At 54.9% G+C, this 18,387-nt stretch overlaps 1 protein-coding gene across 1 annotated transcript; it reads left to right on the forward strand.

Annotated features, from left to right (window-relative positions):
• Nucleotides 1-2,020: 2,020 nt before the first annotated feature.
• On the forward strand, nt 2,021-16,800 carry ISY1 (ISY1 splicing factor homolog). The gene is made up of 11 exons (XM_043442469.1): nt 2,021-2,248; nt 4,281-4,303; nt 4,830-4,881; nt 5,825-5,890; nt 6,054-6,096; nt 8,829-8,941; nt 10,459-10,576; nt 13,071-13,193; nt 13,993-14,114; nt 16,093-16,179; nt 16,313-16,800. Exons 1-11 carry the CDS (start codon nt 2,246-2,248, stop codon nt 16,418-16,420), a joined length of 858 nt encoding a protein of 285 aa, XP_043298404.1. The 5' UTR covers nt 2,021-2,245; the 3' UTR covers nt 16,421-16,800.
• The last annotated feature ends 1,587 nt before the right edge of the window (nt 16,801-18,387 follow it).

The following is an 18,387-nucleotide window of genomic DNA, read 5'->3' on the forward strand; positions in this document are numbered from 1 at the left end:
CTCATTTTTACTCTTTTCTTGGGTGTTAATTCTATTAGACCCAACAGAATACCATCCCCTCACGAGCATGGGAGTTTCTGGTATATTCGGTTTGTTAACTGTAATTTGGAACAAAGAAGCCCAAAGTTGATTAAAAGCTGCAACACGACCTGTGAGATGCAATCCTCTTTCAGGAGAGTTGTGTTATTTTAGTCTCATACTGGCATATCTTTATTTTCCACTAAAAACACAATGCTCCAGGATCCATTCAGATCACAAGGAGTCTGTATTAACTTCCAGGTCTTGGGGGACCAGGACATGTACATGAAGGGAGGGTATGCTTCTGCCTCGGATGGACCCTGTCACCATCTCATCCTAACATCACTAAAAGCGTCATCCCATTAAAGATACAAGTCTGCTCTAAGTTTGGTCGGCTACAGAGGCCCCAGTCTGTCCTAAATCAGGTATGGGTGAGATCTCGGTATGATCCAGCCTGGGGCATCACTCCTATCAGTAGCTTTGTGACTTGCTCCCCAAGATGAGTGGGAGAGGTATAGGGCCCCAGTAAAAAGACATAGGACACTGCCTGTCAGGATGGGAGACTGGAAGAGGCCTCACTGGTTTCAACCAGTCACAGGGCAAGTGTGTTAGGTTTCAGGGCCTCAAGCCCACATCCTCTGGGCTTGAGCTGCCTCCCCAGGAGCCATCGGCTCCTCTCCATGAAGGGTAGCACCTGTGCATGGCTACACGTTGATCAGCCCATGTCCTGCCCCTAGAATTTTTGGGGGTTAACAGCCCTCTCTTGTACCCTCTGTCCCATGCCGTCCAAGCTGGCAGTGGTTCTGCTGGTGTGAAATGTTCAACCTTGCGGGTCTCCTGTGTGTGTCATGGGAATTCACTCCATCTGACAAGAGGTTTCTCTGCATATCTCTCCTGGATGGCCCATCTGTATTCCTGGCTTCTGCTGAGATGGTTGAAAGCGGGCATCAGCCTGGGAGAGCGCCCCCTAAGGCTCACAGTACTAAAGCAGCTAAGGGGAAAGGGCAAGGTACATCCACACTTCTCAGGGCACCACCTAAGTGGCACACATTCCTTCCATTCCATTCTCATGGGCCAGGGTTTCCTGGCAAGCCCACGCCTAGCTGTCAGGGAGGCGGACGATGGACTGTGGCAGGACAGCCTGAACTTTTTAAGAGAAAACTTGTCACGGTTCAGGCACGAGCCCCTCGTGTCTGTCCCAAGCACTCGTAGGTCCTGTCTGAACCACAAACGTTGGCTGCGTCCCCCGATGGCCTGTGCTTCCCGGCTGCAGCCGGAGCACCCAGCAAAGATTAGGCCCCGTGTCGCAGGAAGTCGCTTCCGCAAAGCACCATGCTGGCCGAAGGGGAGGTGCTGGAACTGGCCGAAGCGGTCACCGGGGACCTGCGGGAGGAGTCACCAGCTCCATCCCTAGCGGCGGCCTCTTCCCTGACTCCCTGGTCCTGGGCTAAGGCCCTTCTGATGGCCCGCGACGTGCCCCGTACCCACCGACTGAGCTCCTGCAGTAACGGTCCTTTTCTCCCCCGGGCCTTACGTTTACTTTTAAAGGGTGACCTCAAGCCTGGGTCAAGCTCGGACAGACCCCGCGATTCCAGGAGAAAATCTCAGAAGCACAGACCCGAAATAAACGACTGAGAGGGGAGGGGGAGCTGGCGAGGCGAGGCAACCTCCCGCCCCTGACGAGCACGCGGGCCGCGGGAGGGCCCCCCGTCCACTCAGAGGGCTGAGGACGAGAAATTTCCAACGGCGTGTCTCTGCTCCCAGGACCTGATGGGGTAGCACGGACGCGAACCTCCAGAGCAGCCACGGCCCAAGCAGACTCACCGCGAGTTATCACGGGAAATCTCACCGTTGTTATCGCGAGAGCAATACCAGCACCAGCACCACCCCACCTCCCGGGTCCTAGTCGAAGACGCTTCCGTCCCATTGCGCAAGCGCAGTTCTGCCACGCCCCTAATTTTCGTGCGCACACGTCTGTGCGACGTCCTGACGCCCAGGGAAGGCTGCCAACGGGAGCGCGCCTGCACTTCCTTCCCGTCCCCAGGTCAATTCTGAGTTTCGCTTCCGGTTTCTCACTTCCGGTTCCCGTAGTTATCCTTCCGACTGGGAAACCGGTGGTTCCGGAAGGCTAAAACCTTCAGTTCCCGTCCGGATTGGCCGCTCCCGGGGCGGCAGAAGTCCGTGGGCTGGTGCCGCGCGGCCTGAGGGCGGCGCGCTCCCTCTCAGCATGGTGAGCGGGGCGGGGAGCGAGGGAGGAGAGTGGCGGGCCGGGGCCGGGGAGCCCGGGGGCTCGGGCGCCCGCGTTCGGGACATTGGGCCTTCCCGCCGCGTGAGGCCGGAGGAGGCGAGGGCAGCCCCCCGAGGGCAGGGTCCAGGGACGGGAGGATGCGCGGGTCCGTTGGTGACCGTGACGTTCTCACCAAGCGAAGCGCCGGTGGGAGGCGCGAGGCGCCGTAGCGAGTTATCGAAGGCGTCTTGGAAGTCCGTCGGTTGATGAGAAACCAGGGTGCAGAAAGCAGCCTTCTCCGCTCTCCAGCCCTCGGAGAATATGCCCCTCGCCCCCCATTACGCCTTCACACTGGCCGCCTCAGCCCGCAGGCTCTCGTTTCCGAACTCTGACAAGCGTAGGGGTCTCCTCTCTCCATTCCCTAGCAGAGGAGAAGCTTTGGATGTTTCTGGCAAACTGTGGCCATCACACACACTCCTTTTTGTGGGTTTCCATAACCCTGGATTTCGTTGTTGTTCGCTTGCTCAGTCGTGTCCAACTCTTTGCACACCCGTGGACCGCAGCACTCCGGGCTCCCCTGTCCTCCACTCTCTCCCTGAGTTTGCCCGAATTCATGTCCCTTGAAAGTGTTGGCCTCTCAGCCCTATCCTACCCTTTGTGTCCCTGCGGACTGTAGTCCGCCGTGGGATTCTCTAGGCAAGAATACCGCAGTGGGTAGCTATTCCCTTCTCCAGGGCATCTCCCCGACTCAGGGAAGGAACCTAGGTCTCCTGCATTGCAGGCAGATTCTTTACCGTCTGAGCTACAGGGAAGCTCTGAAAGATTGAGGGCAGGAGGAGAAGGGGCGACCGGGGATGAGATGGTTGGATGGCATCGCAGACTCAATGGGCATGAGTTTGAGCCAATTCTGTGAGATAGTGAAGGACAGGGAAGCCTGGCGTGCTGCAGTCCATGGGATCGCAGAGTCGCACACGACTGGGTGACCAGACAGCAGCAACAGATGTCCACTGCGTTGTAATCCTGTTTACCTGCCCTTGTCACATGACTCACTGTGCTGGGGACCGAAGTTCCTCTGACTTCCCTCAAAAGGAAGGACCGTGGCCAGATCCGTAGTACCCAGCATGGTGTTTCACGAATTACATTAAATACTGAGAATCTATAGGCTTTAATGAAGTAGGTAGGACACAACCTCAGCCTTCAAGAAGATGGCTTCTCCTGGGAGAGCCTCTGTTTCCTTCCTTAGTAGATATCGTATCCATTTATCTACCGAGCACTTAGCAAGCTTTCTGTGTCAGTTGGAAGAAAAAGTCAGAAAGACTTAAGTGGAGCTCACTCTTGCTGAACACCTGTAAACTGCATCGCTGACGTCTTCACGTATTTATCTGATTGCACCATCCTGACGCCTATGTGAGGTAAAAGGTGCGGTCCTTGCCTAGAGATGGGGAAGCCGAGCCTGAGAGGGAGTTTCTCAGGGATGCTAAGTGGGAGAGTGGAGAGTGACGCTCAGATCCTGGACTCAACAAGTACTCTGCTTACACTGCAACCCAGAAAACGTGTTCCCTGCCTGACGCTGTGTTTCAGGGATAAGTGACTTGCCCTCAGTGCAACAATCTTTCCATAAAACTCACTTGTAAAAGCCAGTCTTTCCTTCCTCAAGTTCCACTGGCACAGAACAGACAGTTGTGATGCTGGGTGGAAAGTGCCTGGTAGGTATAGACCCAGACAAAGGGGAGCAGCCTAGCTGGGAAGAAGGGGTGACGGGAGAATTGTCTGGGATGATGATGACACAGGTGGATTCTGAAGGAGGAGTGGCCAGATCCAAGGGAGTGGTCACGGGGAGGAGTAGAGTTTAGGGAGAGCGGCTAAGTCAAGTCACAGCATTTGGACATCTTTTGATTTTTGTTGTCATTGCTGTGCCCATGCTTCTGACTGTGTCCTAGTGAAGCTTTTCTTCAAATAAAACCTTTTTCTAAAAAGTAAAAGAAAAAGCTCTTTTAAACATGGACGTTTTTCTTCCCCTCTCTTTTCCTTTTAGGCCCGAAACGCAGAAAAGGCCATGTGAGTATCAAGTCCCTTTTGCCTGTAAATTTTATGCTGCTTAATTGCCACCTGGGAGCTTTTTTTCTGTTTGGTCTTTGGGTACCCGTTTCTTCCTCTCCCTGTGTTGAAGTAGCGTGCTTATATCTGCCCATGTAGTTATCTCCCCCGAAGTGTTTTCTCACTGCTCCCAGAACTTACACTGCGGCCGGCAGCAGGGTGGGGCTGGGGGGGAGTGGCAGGGCTGTGAGAGCGGCGGCCCATCATATCAGTATCTTTAACACTGCAGCAGGTTGCTGAGTTTCCCACAGTCCTTAGCTGCCGTGTGGGTAGAGGGGGTACGGGGGTGTTCACAAACACAAGTCCTCATGAGCCCTGCTCTTGGGAACATGGAAACCCATGATGTCTCTGGTTTCTTGACAGCAGTGTGTGTGTGTGTATATGAGTGAGGAGTGACAGCTAACGTGCTCGTGAGCAGATTCACCCAGGAACGTGGGTGATGAGAGACCTGTAAGTGGGATCTGACGGTCTTCTCTCTTCCCGGTAGGACGGCCTTAGCAAGATTTCGCCAGGCTCAGCTGGAAGAGGGGAAAGTAAAGGTTGGTTTACACCTTCCTCGTGAGTTTTCCGGTAGGAAGGACGGGCGCCGGCAGGCTCCAGACTCCAGACCCTCCTCCTCTTGCCGGCGCTTCCCTGTGTCCTGAGGGTCTGTTCACCTGCAGCGCAGGTGAAGCTCCCTGTCGCGGGGGCCGGGTGATGATCTGTCACCTCGGTGATGTGACGCTGGGGTCTCCCTGTCATCCCAGCCCGGGCTCATGCTCAGTACTAGAAAGTGGGGTGTGCTCTGGGAAGCAGCTCTAACCTGAGACCAGCGGATGACCTCCACTCATGGAGACTCAGCCAGGTTAGGGCTCATATAGGCTGTTCTTTGAGTATTTTTGTTTTGTTTTTTAAAAGTATCCACTCACCCTGCACCTGCACCCACACATACACCTGTGTACACACAGACACACATTTGTTCTCAACACGGATCGCTGTCGTCGCTTACGGTAGCATGAATATGCCGTGAAGTGGGTACAGCCAGCTGTACTTTTCCCTTTCTCTGTGACACTTGACCCTGAACAGCACAAGTTTGAACTCCGTGGATTCACTCATACACAGATGCTTTTCAACAATAACTACCATGGAGCTACACGGTTGTGGTCGGTTGAATCTGTGGCTGCAGAGGAACCACGGATCCTGGGGGCTGACTCGGATTAACCCCCGCATTGCTCATGGCCAGGTGCAGTGGACGTTTCCGTTGTGTGTTGGCTCCCGCCCCAGGTACGATGCAGTGAGCGTTTCTGCCTGTGCGGTTATTTCCTGAGGAGAGATTGCAGAGTGAGCCTTAAGGCTTGGCGAAGCCCGCCGGGAGCTGGAGCTGCAGGTGTCTGTAGACTGTTAGACACTTGAGGCTTCAGGCCTGAGTCAATTGTGACTGTTGCACGAAGCTTGTAATTTCGTACAAGATGGTGGCAACGTGTGTATTTTGCTTTTCCTTAGGAGCGAAGACCCTTCCTTGCCTCAGAATGTACTGAACTGCCTAAAGCCGAGAAGTGGAGACGACAGGTGCGGTTGGGCAAATTCGATCTTAGCAGAAATAGCGAGTCTCTGATTTTCACTGTCTGCATGACCCTTAAACCATGTTTCTAAGAATTTTTAATTAGATATTTCTTATGCTCTAAGACTTATTGAAAGTCATAAAAATGTATTACCTTTTTTTTTTTAATAGATCATTGGAGAGATCTCAAAAAAAGTGGCTCAGATTCAGAATGGTAAGCTAGCCCCTCTTTAAAGTGCTTGATTCTCACATCCACAGCTAGGCATGGGGACGTCAGCCCCTCTCAGTGGTCAGTAGAACCGAAAGGTAGAACGTGAGTAAGGACAGAGAAGAACTGAGGGTACTGTCCATCGCACATGGAATACTCACCAACATAGAGCGCATTTTGGATTGTAAAATAAATGCTAGCAAACAGAAAATAATTAAAATTTTGCAAAGGATAATTCACTGATTAAAACACAGTTAATGTAGAAATCGGTAACAGAAAGATACCTGGAAACGTCCTAATTATTTAGAAATTAAACATACTTCTAAACAACCCATATACCTAAAGGAAGACCTCAAGAAAATCAGAAAATATTTTTAATTGAATGATAATGAAAACGTAATGTCAGAATTCAGGGTATGGAAACAGCAGTGCTTAGACTAAAATTTATAGCATTAAAGTAAAATAAAAAAAGAAAGGTCTCAAGTCAGTGATCCAAGCTTCTCCCCTAAGAAACCAAAAAGGAAGACGAGCAAATTAATTCCAAACTAAGCAGAAGGAAGGAAATAAACAGAAGATGAGTAGAGAAAATAGATCAAAAGTGGGTTCAGTAAAATCGATTAACTTCTAGTCCAGTTAGACTGATCAAGAGAAAAAGACACAGATTAGTAACAGCAGGAATGAAATTGGGAATGTCACTACATTCTCACCATTGAAAGGACCAGGGAATATTAGACACAAGCTTAGGGCTGTCACTCAGCAACTTGGATGAAACAGGCCGCTCCTTAGAAGACACACGGTCACAAAGGAGTGGTTCCTGACCGTTGGCGGCGTTACTCCCTCCAACCCCACCCCCCGGACATTTCATGATATCTGGAGGGGGCTTTATTTATTAGAGAAATTGAATTCATAGTTTAAAACTTCCCAGCAAAGAAGATTCCAGACCACTGGCCAGTTCAGATATTTAAGGAATACAACTCTACAGTTTCTTCCGGAAGATCGAAGAAGGAACACTTCCCAGTTTGCTTTTTGTATATTTTAGTATGTGTTCCCTTGATCCTGAAATCAGAAAAAGACAGTACAAGAAAAGAAAAAAGCTACAGGCCAATATTCCTTACTGAGTTTGGCCATAAAAATCTCAACAAAGGATTGCATGGTTGATTCAGCATTCAAAAATTGATTCACTGTGTCATCATTTTAAAGAAGAAAAACCACATCATCTCAGTAGATGCAGAAGTATTTGACAGAGTTTCTCATGCATTCATAAAAACTCAGGTAGCTAACTGGGAATAAACAGGAACTTTTTTCTTTCCCTGATGAAACAGTTCTACCAAAAAGCCTATAGTGAACATCATGCTTAATGCTGCAAGATTGGATGCTGTCCTCCCAAGATCGGGAACAAGGTGAAGAGATCCAGTCTCACCTCGTCCATTCAACATTGTACTGGAACTCCTGGCTAGTACTGTAAAGTGAGGAAAGGAAATAAAGAGCCAAAGACTGGAAGGGAAGAAAAATGCTCTGTTCCGAGATGACCTAGTTTTCTGTGTAGTTTTCCCAAGGAATCCACAGAAGGATTTCCACAGTGAATAACTGGGTTTAGCCAGATGACAGACTAGAAAGTCCATACAAAGAAAGTCAGTCCGATTTCTGTGTACTAGCAGTAACGTTTGGAACTAGAGCATTTTTAAAAGTGTTGTTTACAGAAGCATCAAAAGGCAATAGATACTTAGATATAAATTTAGTAAGATACGCACGTGGTCTGTATCGTGAAAACTATGAAGCAGTGATGCCAGGTAGTAAAGAACCAGTGAAATAGAGACCTAGTATTTGTGAAGGGGACGACTCAACATTGGAAAGAGGTCAGTTCTTTTCCTTTTTAAAATCTATCACAGAAACCCAGCATGGTATTTCAGTTTATGTTGACGAACTGTAAAATTTACAACTTTGCCTTTCTGTGTGAAATTGTTTGTAGCCAAAAGAACCTTGAAGAACAAAATTGGAGTATCCATAATCCCTAATTTCAAGATTCAGTGTAAGGCGAAAGGCATCAGGATAACATGGTGGTGAGAGGCAGACAGACCGACCAGGGGAGCAGAGCGAGGGGTCCAGACATAGGGGCACAGGCGAGTGGTCCAGCGACCTGACGCGGGAACAGAAGCGATTCAGTGGAGGAAAGGAGGGCTTCTCCCTCCCAGTGGGCACAGGGCGCTTCCCTTGAGCACGTCAGGGATCCCTGACCGTCTTCCCACCTCTGGTGGGAGGCCCCTGTCGCCAGTGACAGCGCTGCAGCAGACTCCTGTGCTGTCCCCTTAAATCCGCCCCGGGGGCTCCCTGGCAGAGGTGTCCCCGGGACCGGCAGCCTGCTTTCCCGGAAGGACAGAGCCGTCACAGGCCGCCCGCCCCGGGGCTGGCGCTGCCTCCCTGCGTCCTGGCCGACACTGGACGCCGAGTGCCCCGCGGCTGGGCTGTGGCGTGTTGGAGCTGGTGTGAGTGGAGCCGCAGGGCAGCTTCAGTCTGTGTCTCTGGCTGCTGAGGAGGGAGGTTTTCCCAGAGCTTTTCTGCTGCTGCTGGAGCTCTGTTCACGGTCGCCACCCTCCCGTGATTTCGGTGCGGATGGTTTTTCTCGTAAGCTGAAGTAGTGTTTCTGCGTTGCCCACCTCTGTCGGTGTTGACACTCACTCTTACGGGTATGACGTGAAGCGGTATTTTCAGGAAATGATACGACATTACTCTTTTCTTAGCTGGCTTAGGTGAATTCCGGATTCGCGACCTGAATGATGAAATTAACAAGCTGCTGCGAGAGAAAGGACACTGGGAGGTCCGGATCAAGGAGCTGGGCGGTCCTGACTACGGGGTAAGCAAGCAGCGGCCCAGGGTCGGCTCGGGAGCTTTGTGCGGGCAGCGTGGGTCTGTCTCACTGCAGCCCCCGCAGGCCGGCTGTAGACGAGGCCCTAGAGAAATGAAAGGAGCCTTGAAAGGGCCTGGGGTGTGCACGGGAACCGTGAAAGCGCAGGGCCAGTGGGGTAGAAGGTCCCCGCGCGGGCTCCTGAGTGTGCACCGGCCAGGCGTCCAGTGAGCCGCTCGGTCTCCCCGGGCCCCTGGTGGAGACGACCTTGGCGCCGCAGGTGCGTCTCTGAGCCTCCTGAGGACTGGGACAGCCCTTCCACCGCGGCTTCTGTGCTCGAGGGGGCCTGGAGACAGGCTGCTCTGTGCTTCCTTTGGATTCTTTTATTCCCTCTGGATTCCTTAAGGCAGTATTTTAGAACGGTAACTTTCAGGCTTTTAGGACTGTGACCGGCTGTATAAAACACACGCAGTCACTGTGTCACAACGCAGTACCCACGAAGATGTGCTGAAAAGATACCTGGTGTATCAAACTGCATTGTTGCTGCAGTTTGATATTTCCTACTCTGTTCTATTTTGATTTTTAAAAAGTTGGTAATTGTGACCCATGTAGTGGAGTTCATGACCCAGACCTGCCCCATTTGCCCAGGTCTTTGAACCAATTGTATCTGGTCAGTGGCCTGTCGTGTAGTTATGTAAGAAACGTGGGCAGTGTTTCTGTGTGTTAGTCTGGCCCCCTCTTAACACAGAGCCAAAATTCTCGGGTCAGTGCCTGGCCTAAACCGAGGCATTTATCTTCACGTTCCTTGAGCACGTGTGCTGGGAACATTGCCTCCGCATCCTCGTTATTTCTGTGACACTGGTTTCGCTCCCTGTTGGATGGCGTGAGTGCCCTTGTTACCCATCCTGGAAGGGTTGCAAAAGCGCCCAAAGTCAATAGTGATGTTTCTGTCTATTTCCTTCTGGAGTTTTTTAATGTTAAAGAAATTGATGTTTATTTCCTGGGTGTAAAAGTAACCCACTTAGGGGCGTTCACCTTTGGTTCGGTCATCTGGCTGTTTGACCGTGTCCCATGCCTCGTGGCCTCTCCCCTGCAGCAGAGCCTCTCCAGACTCGCGCCCTGCGGCCTGCAGGCGTTCCCGCCGTTGCTTTCAGTGGAGAGAATCCCGTCTCTGGGTGTTTCATTTGTCCTCTTCTACTAGTTGTCATGTAGATTTTTTGCAACTTTTTAAAGCTTTTTTTTCTTCACTTAACATTGTGTTACAAGCAGTTTCTAAGCCAGTATAAGTTGTCGTACGAACTGTCATTTGTCAGCTATAGAATATGTTCTACTCGTGAACATGCTATAATTTACTTAAATCATCCATTTAGGTTGATTTTTAAAAGGATTAAAGAAAGTACTGAAGTGTATTTCTGTGTCCATTAATGTTTGCTACTTTTAGCATCCCTGTCTTCAACTATGTCTGGAAACATGGAAATAGTGGGTTTACGGATCAGATCCATTTTCTCTTCTTCCTTCCCCCTAAGAAAGTTGGCCCTAAAATGCTGGACCACGAAGGGAAGGAAGTCCCAGGAAATCGAGGTTACAAGTACTTCGGAGCAGCAAAAGACCTGCCTGGCGTCAGAGAGCTGTTTGAGAAAGAGCGTGAGTAGCCGGTGTTCGCGAGGGCATCAGCCTAGGTCGTGGTTCTGGTTGTAAGCGGCGCCCCGCTGCGCGGCAGCCCCGTGTCGTCGGGGGGTCACCGCTCCCAGGTGTGAATGGGAACCTCGCGTGCTGGGCGTTGGAGGGGCAAGCTCGGGGCACACCTTGGGCGGGAGCGGGAACCCAGAGCTGCGGGGCGCCGGGTTGCAGGCCCCGCACAGACTTGTCTCCGAGTGAACACAGAGACGCTGTGAACGCAGAGTCTCCCAGTTGGCGTTTGTCGGGGCAGCTCTGAGGTCCATTGCTCAGGTTCATGTTTCAGTTACTTGTTGGGCTGAAAAACCTTAACTGAAGGACAGAAGACACCTCGGGCCCACGCCGCTGTGCACCAGTGGAGGCGCGCGGTTCTGAGCCGGACACCTGGCTCTGGGCACCTCCAGAATGCCACCGGTCTGGAGTTTGCCTGCATCTTAATTTTCACTTTTCGAAACGCAGTCCAAGCATTCCATAGGAAAAAGTGTGGAAAGCAGAGAAGGGTGAGACCAGGATTCCTCCCCCTGCTGACGTTCTGCTGACCCCTTCCGATTCCGCCTTCATGAAACCCCACTTGTTCTCTTTTTTGGCCTCCCTGGGAGGCTTTTGGGATCTCAGTTCCCCTACCAGGAATTGAACCCGGGCCCTGTCAGTGATAGCCTGGAATCCTAACCACTGGACCAGCAGGGAACTCCCAAGCCCTGCTTCTTCTTAAATTCATTATGTGTGCAAACTAGTTTTGCATGTGTCATTGACATTGCTTAAAATAATTCAGAATGTAAATATCATATCATTTGTTATGAAAGCAATAAAATTCTATTATAGACATGTAAAATACAGAAAATCAGATAAAACACCCGCATTTTCACATCCTACAGTTGATGGTTGTTGACATGTTGGGGTGTATTCCCTTTCTGATTTTTAAGGCTCCTAAAGTGAGGTGGTGCTGTGTTTGTGTTTTTGTTTTTGCATTTACTTTGACTTTAGATTTATTCTTATGTTTTCCAGGCATCAATTTTTTTTTTAAGAAGAAAGTGCCCAAGTTAGTCTTCAGGCGTGTAATTTAAACGGCAGCACAGCCCCCTCTCCCGCCGTCTCGGTGCTCTGCTAGGGCTGCCCCGTCGCCATTACTGTCTGTCTGGAGTGCTCCCTTCCAGGCCTCCCCTGCTCTTCCCTGCCTGTCTCATCAGCTGAGTCACGTCCAGCCCGGCTCCCTTGAGGCAGAGAAGCCCGTTTCCTGGCTCCTGTGACTGACGCGTTTGTCCTCAGGCATGGCTGGTCCCAGAGCCCTTGCCCCTGCTGCCGTTGTGGCTTCCGTCCTGTGAGCGCTTTTCTGTCTCCTTTGGGGTGGCAGGCTGTCCGTTATCCACTTAGAGCTTGTCCTCTCTCAGCGACAGTTTACCACCATCCCGCACCCCAAAGACGCTTCAAGCATGGGCCCCAGGGCGAGCCCCGGCGGCATTGGTTGGATCCCAGCTCCCTCCTGCGGCCGGAGTGCACACACAGCTCCGAGCCTGTCCTGGGCGCGGCCCTCGGAGCGCAGGGCTGGGCAGGGTCGCTGGCACCTGCATGGCCGATGGAAGGGGGCTTCCCCGTACCTTCGCCCGTCGTGTGTGGTCCGTCTGTGTGCCCCCCAGTTCTCTTTACAAAGACGATCGATGCGAAGGATGAGAGTCTCGGGTGACCCATGCTGGCTGTGACCACCCCTCCTGTGTAGACTTTTAGTTACTTCCGCATCTTCACAACTATAACATTGTTGCTGTTACTTGAAACAGTATGTTACTTCTGTTTTTTGTTTCCCTGATTACTAATGAAATTGACAGTTGAATTCAGTTCCGGCTAATCATTGAAACTTTCACACCTGCAGGCTGCTCCTCCTTCAGTTAATCAGCTTTTATTCTTCCGCGGGGCAGCTGGACTTTCATTTCCCTTTTGATTTTCCAGAATTACTACATATTCTGAGCAGTAATACTTAGTCTGAATGTATTTTCTTCAGGAATTTCTCATGGATCTTTTTTTGCTTGTAGTTTCTTTTGTCTTCATTAGCCGTTATGGCATTTCCTGTGAAAACACCCCATGAAGCCGTGGTCGGGGGGTCACAGGACACCCTCCCCCTGCCGGGCAGTTCATAGTCCTCATGGCTGGCCGGAGGGGGGGTGGGGGGGGTCCAAGTTTTCACTGTTGTATAAACAATGCTGTGTCGCTCATCTCCATAAAGCTTTGCTAGCGTTTGTTTTTGGTTTTTAAGTTACGATAGATTCCTTCTAAGCGGACTGAGTCTAAAACATCAATGCTGGTTTAAAAGGGGTGTCGTGTGTGGCCCCGTTCCTAGTGGGGCGGAGTGCCGGTCTCGTGGCGTTTTCAGGAACACGCCTGCTCTGTGCCTCTGCAGCGCTGTGTGGGGCGGAGGCGTGAGTGTGGCTGTGAGGGGAACCCGGCTCAGCTGATGAATTCTTTCTTCCAGCACTTCCTCCTCCACGAAAGACACGAGCCGAGCTCATGAAGGCAATCGACTTTGAGTACTACGGGTACCTCGATGAGGATGACGGTGTCATTGTGCCCTTGGAGCAGGAGTATGAGAAGAAATGTAGGTCTGCGGGCATCGCTGCGTGACTGCTGGCGGCTGGTTTCTGTTCTCGCCTTTGAAAAAGGAGGTTTTATTTTTCTGAGGAATTTATTTTCTATTAGGACTTTGGAAAGAATTGAAGTATAGTTGATGTACAGCATTATATACAGGTGCTCCGTATGATGATTCACAATTTTTAAAGGTATATTCCACTAGCAAGTTATTGGAAGAATATTTTCTATATTCCCTGTGTTGCACAATATATCCCGTTGTATTCTTTAGATTCCACAAGTAAGTGATAGCTTTCAGTGTCTGTCCTTCTCTGGCTTGCGTCACTTAGTACGATAATCTCTAGGCCCGTCCTCGTTGCTGCGAGTGGCACAGCGTCATTCCTTGTTGAGCAGGGTTCCCTCATGCGTCTCTCTTCATTCATCGGTCGGTGGACCCTTCCGTTGCTTCCACACCTTGGCTGTTGTAAATGGTGCTGCTTGGGACGTTGGGATGCTGTATCTTTTCTAATTAGTACCTCTGTTTATTTCGTGTGTGAACCCAGGAATGGAATTGCTGGATCATGTGTTAGTCCTGATTTTGTTTTTTTGAGGAACCTCAGGGTGTTGAACCAGGGATGATCTGGGCGTGTCCCCCTGCCAGCCTCCCTGGAGCTCCCGTGGGACCCTGCCCTTCCGTCTGATGCCTGCCTGCTGGGGCCGGAGCAGGGTCACCCTTTGCAGGGGGGCAGGCGTTGGTCACCTTTGCCCCGCGTGGCATGTAGCTTTCTCGGAGGCCAGAGTGACTGACGCCTGCTGTCCCTTGTCTGCAGACAGAGCCGAACTAGTGGAGAAGTGGAAAGCGGAGCGAGAGGCCCGCCTGGCCAGAGGAGAGAAGGAGGAGGAGGAGGAGGAGGAGGAGGAGGTGAACATCTACGCCGTGGCTGAGGAGGAGGTACGGGCGGCCGCCGCTGCGCCGTGGGGGGCGGTGGGGGAGGGCGCCCAGGCCGGGGTCGGGGTCAAGGTCCGGTCTGCCCCGGACGGAGGGTGAAGGTCCCCTGGGGGTCCCAGTGAGGACCGCTGAGGGCACTCGGGGGCCTGCGCTCCACGTCGGGGTGGCTTACCTGCGCCTCAGAGCTGGGCCCTCTGGACCTGCTGGGCCTGGATTTGTAGGCACCTTTGAAGCCCCTGACCTCACTGAGCTTCAGCGCCGGAGCCGGTAACGCGTCTGTGGGTCCTAACCCCCCATGCCCACCTTACCGTGGGAAACCGGAGCAGAGGCTCCCTCGGGAGTCCCCGGTGGGGTGGAGCTGCGGCCCCGCAGGCAGAGCCCCCTGCTCCCAGCTCCCCCGTCGGGCCGGCCCAGGGTGAAGCGGATTTCTGGACTGGGCCGAGGGAGGGCGGTCAGCCAGGCCGGGGCGACGGGTCAGGCCCCGCGAGACGCTGCGTTGCGTGCCCGCACAGCAGTGGCAAGGACGGGGCTCAGAGGAGCTTGGCGACTCGGGCACGGTTGCACGGGATCCGGCAGAGCTGCGGGGCGTGCCCTCGGGCAGGCGTTTGAAGCAGGATGGCAGCGTGCCCTGCCAGGATTTCTCTGGGTGCAAACGACCCGTTCGCTTTTTCAAGGGACGTTGGCTTACTTGGTGGCCAGTAATGAGTGAGTGAGGCCCACTCGAGGGGCCTCGCAGCGACACGCTCCGTCGGTAGCTCAAGATCCCAGGGCCAGCCAGGTCAGCAGGCCCCGTAGGAAAACGGCAGGTGTGACAGGAACTCTGGGTAGTGACGCGGGGCGGGCGGGGCCGTGAACACTTCCTGGGGAGGTGACCCTTCAGCGGAGCTCAGAAGTCGAGGCAGCGGCAGGGGTGGCAGGGGACAGCACGTCCGGACGGCCCCACGGGAGCGTCGGGGCCGGAGGATCGGCTGGTGGCTAGAGCCCAGAGAGGGGCCTCGGCGTGAGCAGAGACTGCGGGAGGTGAGCTGGGACCAGCAGGGGCCCTGACCCCCCAGGGGACAGGTCTTCCTTCATCATAAGAGTGATGGAAAAGCACCGAAGGGTTTAAAAAATTGTTTATGTTGGAATCAGCATAGATTTAAGGCAGCTGCTATGAGAGGTCTCACAGGTCCTTCCCCTGGGGCCCCAGAGGCTCCGTCCTGAATGCTGACGGCATGGCATCCACGAGGAGCCTGCCCGCTGTGACCAGTGTGTGCAGGGCTGTGTCTGCCGTCACTTGTGTGGATCCCGGGGCCACAGCGGCCTTTCTTGTTTGCGTCCACCCACTGGTGGGGTGGGGGTGGATGGGACAGTCCAGCCCTGAGACTGGCGGCCAGCGGACCCAGCTCCGCATGGGCCTCCTCTGCCCTCGGGCCCCCAGGGCCGTTCCTTAGTCGTGAGTGAGCGCTGCTGACTCAGGCAGCTTCTGAGTGATGCTTCTGTGCATGTGGTCCGTTTTTACGAGTTTAGTTTTAAAAATAGATAATATATTTGGGGCTTCCCTGGTGACTCAGATGGTAAAGAATCTGCCTGCAAGTTGGATCCCTGGGTCAGGAAGATCCCCTGGAGAAGGGAATGGCAACCCACTCCAGTATTCTGGCCTGGAGAATCCCACAGACAGAGGAGCCTGGAGGGCTACAGTCCACGGGGTCACAAAGATAATATGTTCACATGACTCACAACCCGAGAAACACATAAAGGTTTCACACAGCTCCCCGTTCGCAGCCTCGGCCTCCGGGCCCGGCTTTCGCTGAGGTTGCCGGCCTCTGTGCTGCTTTTCCTCCTCGGGCGGGAGGCCGCAGGGTCCACGGTGCTGTGTTTGCTCTTGCAGTTGGCGCTGCTGAGGAGAGCGCGTCCCGGGCCTGTTTCCCTTGTTAAACGGCTGCCGGCGGGGGCCTCTCGCAGTCCCCTCCGCACAGCCTCTGGTTGCTGTCTCTTGCAGTCCGACGAGGAGGGCGGCCCGGACAACGGCGGGGAGGACGGGCAGCAGAAGTTCATCGCGCACGTGCCGGTGCCGTCGCAGCAGGAGGTAGGACGCCGGGCCGCTGCCTGCTTCTCTGGGTTCTTCCCGTCCCTGCGGGCAGCTCTGACTTGGGGAGGAGGGGGCCGGGGCCGTGGACGCAGGGCCGGCCGCCGCCCCAGCCCACCCCTGCCGCCCGCAGATCGAGGAGGCGCTGGTGCGCAGAAAGAAGATGGAGCTGCTGCAGAAGTACGCCAGCGAGACGCTGCAGGCCCAGAGCGAGGAGGCCCGGCGGCTCCTGGGCTGCTAGGCGCCCTGCCGCGGCCTCCCCGCCCTGCTCACTCACACCTGCGCCCCCGAGGGCCGCTGGCTGGACCCCTTGGCGTTGCCCCGGCCACGTGCAGCTGACATGAGAGCCCGCGCACGCGTGTCCTGAGCATGTAGGACGGGCTGCTCCCGCGAGTGTCAGTGGCCACCCCCCTGTTGGTAGTGGGGGTGGCCAGCCGGGGATGCCTGTGAGAGCGCAGATGTCTGTGACGCCTCCTGCGCGCTGGGAAGACGCCCCCGCCACCCTCGGGCCACCCTGCCACGCGTCTCGCCCCCAGCCGGCAGGAGGGCGCATTTGCTGCTTCCGTCTGGGAGTGGTTTTGCACAGAGCTATTTTTATTAAAGACTTTTGTACGAAAGGCAGCCTTGGGTTTCGGGCTTTCTGTGTGAGTCCTCGTCCACGGTAGGAGCTGAGGGGGCTCGCCAGGTGGGGACCATGTTGGGGCTGGGCACGTCTGGGTGTTGAGGGTGCGGGGCGTCCCGCCCAGCCTGAGCCTACGGCCCTGGGTCAGCGCTTAGGTGGGGCCCACGTTTCCGGCCCGTGGGAGCGCCGAGGGTGCCCCAGGGTGGTCCAGATCTGTCGATCCCGCCTAGTGTCTCCTTCCCAGTGGGGAGAACCCACCACAAGGGCCCCAGCTTGCGGCAGGTGAACCTGGGGGGGGTCCCCACCCTCAGGAGGGGTCCTGGGCATGTCGGCAGAGCCCTGTGGGCCTCGTGAAGCAGGCTGTGCCAGCCTGAGTGAGGGGCGGCCTTCAGCCTGGGACCTGCCTGACAGAAGTTCTGAGCCGGGGACGGAGGGCGTTGGGCGGGTGGACAGCGGCCATGGGGAGACCGCCCAGGGCTTCAGGGCTGTGAGGAGGTGGGGAGGGACCGCCCTGGGAGCCCCTCAGCCGAGCCCCTGGGCAGGTGTGTGCGGAGAGCTGGGAGGGGTCGAGGCCGGAGGCCTGGGGGCCGGGGGATGTACGAGGCCAGACCTTGTACCCTGGGGACCCAGCTCCCACCCGGGCCTGGCCCGGACGGGGCTCAGGAGCGAATGCGGGGCGCTTGGAACAGGCCCTCCTGGGCCCGGGGCTCCGCGTCCCCGTCTGAAAGACTGGACTGGACCTGCTGCCTGTGCGTTCACCCCACGACGGGCAGCCCCACGGGGCAGGCAGAGGGGCGGCGGGCCCCGAGACCGCCTGGCCTGGGTCCCAGCCAGGCGGCAGGTGGGGCCCAGCACAGATGGCCCAGCGAGGGGTTTCCCTCCCCACTCCCGGATGCCCAGGGCCTCGCAGTGGCTCCCAGGACGGGTGCAGACAGCGTGGGCACCAGCGTCCCTGGTGAGAGCACCAGGCCCTGATGTGGCTGCGGCTTGCCGAGGACCCACAGGCATCCCCGGTGGAGATGGGCCCAGCCCAGGTTTCTTCCTGCCCCTCGGGCCCTGGCGCTTTTGTCCGGGAGCACTCCTCAGGGGTCCCCCCAGGCCTGGACCTTCCGCGTAGTGCAGCCACAGGCGGGGCGTGGTCACTGTGGTCACGGAAGCTCATGCCCAGAGGCGGCAGAACCCGTCCCAGGAAACGTTGGTTGATGAAATCTCTCTTGTGGCTCAGACAAGGTTTGGCTCTGCCCGCAATTTCCAAAACAGACGTGTCCACCTTGCTCTCCGCTCTCCCCTCCTCCCCACGCCCGCCCCAGCCACCCGCCCAGTGCCCTCCCCCCGGAGCCGCTGCCCCCAACACCGTGGGCCAGCCTGCAGTGAGCAGGCGCTGGGGTCAGCCTTGTTTGCCCGAGAAGGCCGCACCCCATTTCTGCCGGCATCAGCGTCTCGCTGCTTCCTCCCAGAGCCCCGCAGGAGGACGGTGGGGATGCCCCTCACTCTCTTCGAAGCTCTGACAGCAGCAGCCACCTGGGGCTTGGGCGGTGTCAGGGCCCCCAAAGAGCAGATGGTCCACAGCGGGGGTCACAGCTGCC

Source organism: Cervus canadensis, chromosome 22, assembly GCF_019320065.1.
Source record: "Cervus canadensis isolate Bull #8, Minnesota chromosome 22, ASM1932006v1, whole genome shotgun sequence".
In the NCBI taxonomy this organism is placed as follows: domain Eukaryota; kingdom Metazoa; phylum Chordata; class Mammalia; order Artiodactyla; family Cervidae; genus Cervus; species Cervus canadensis.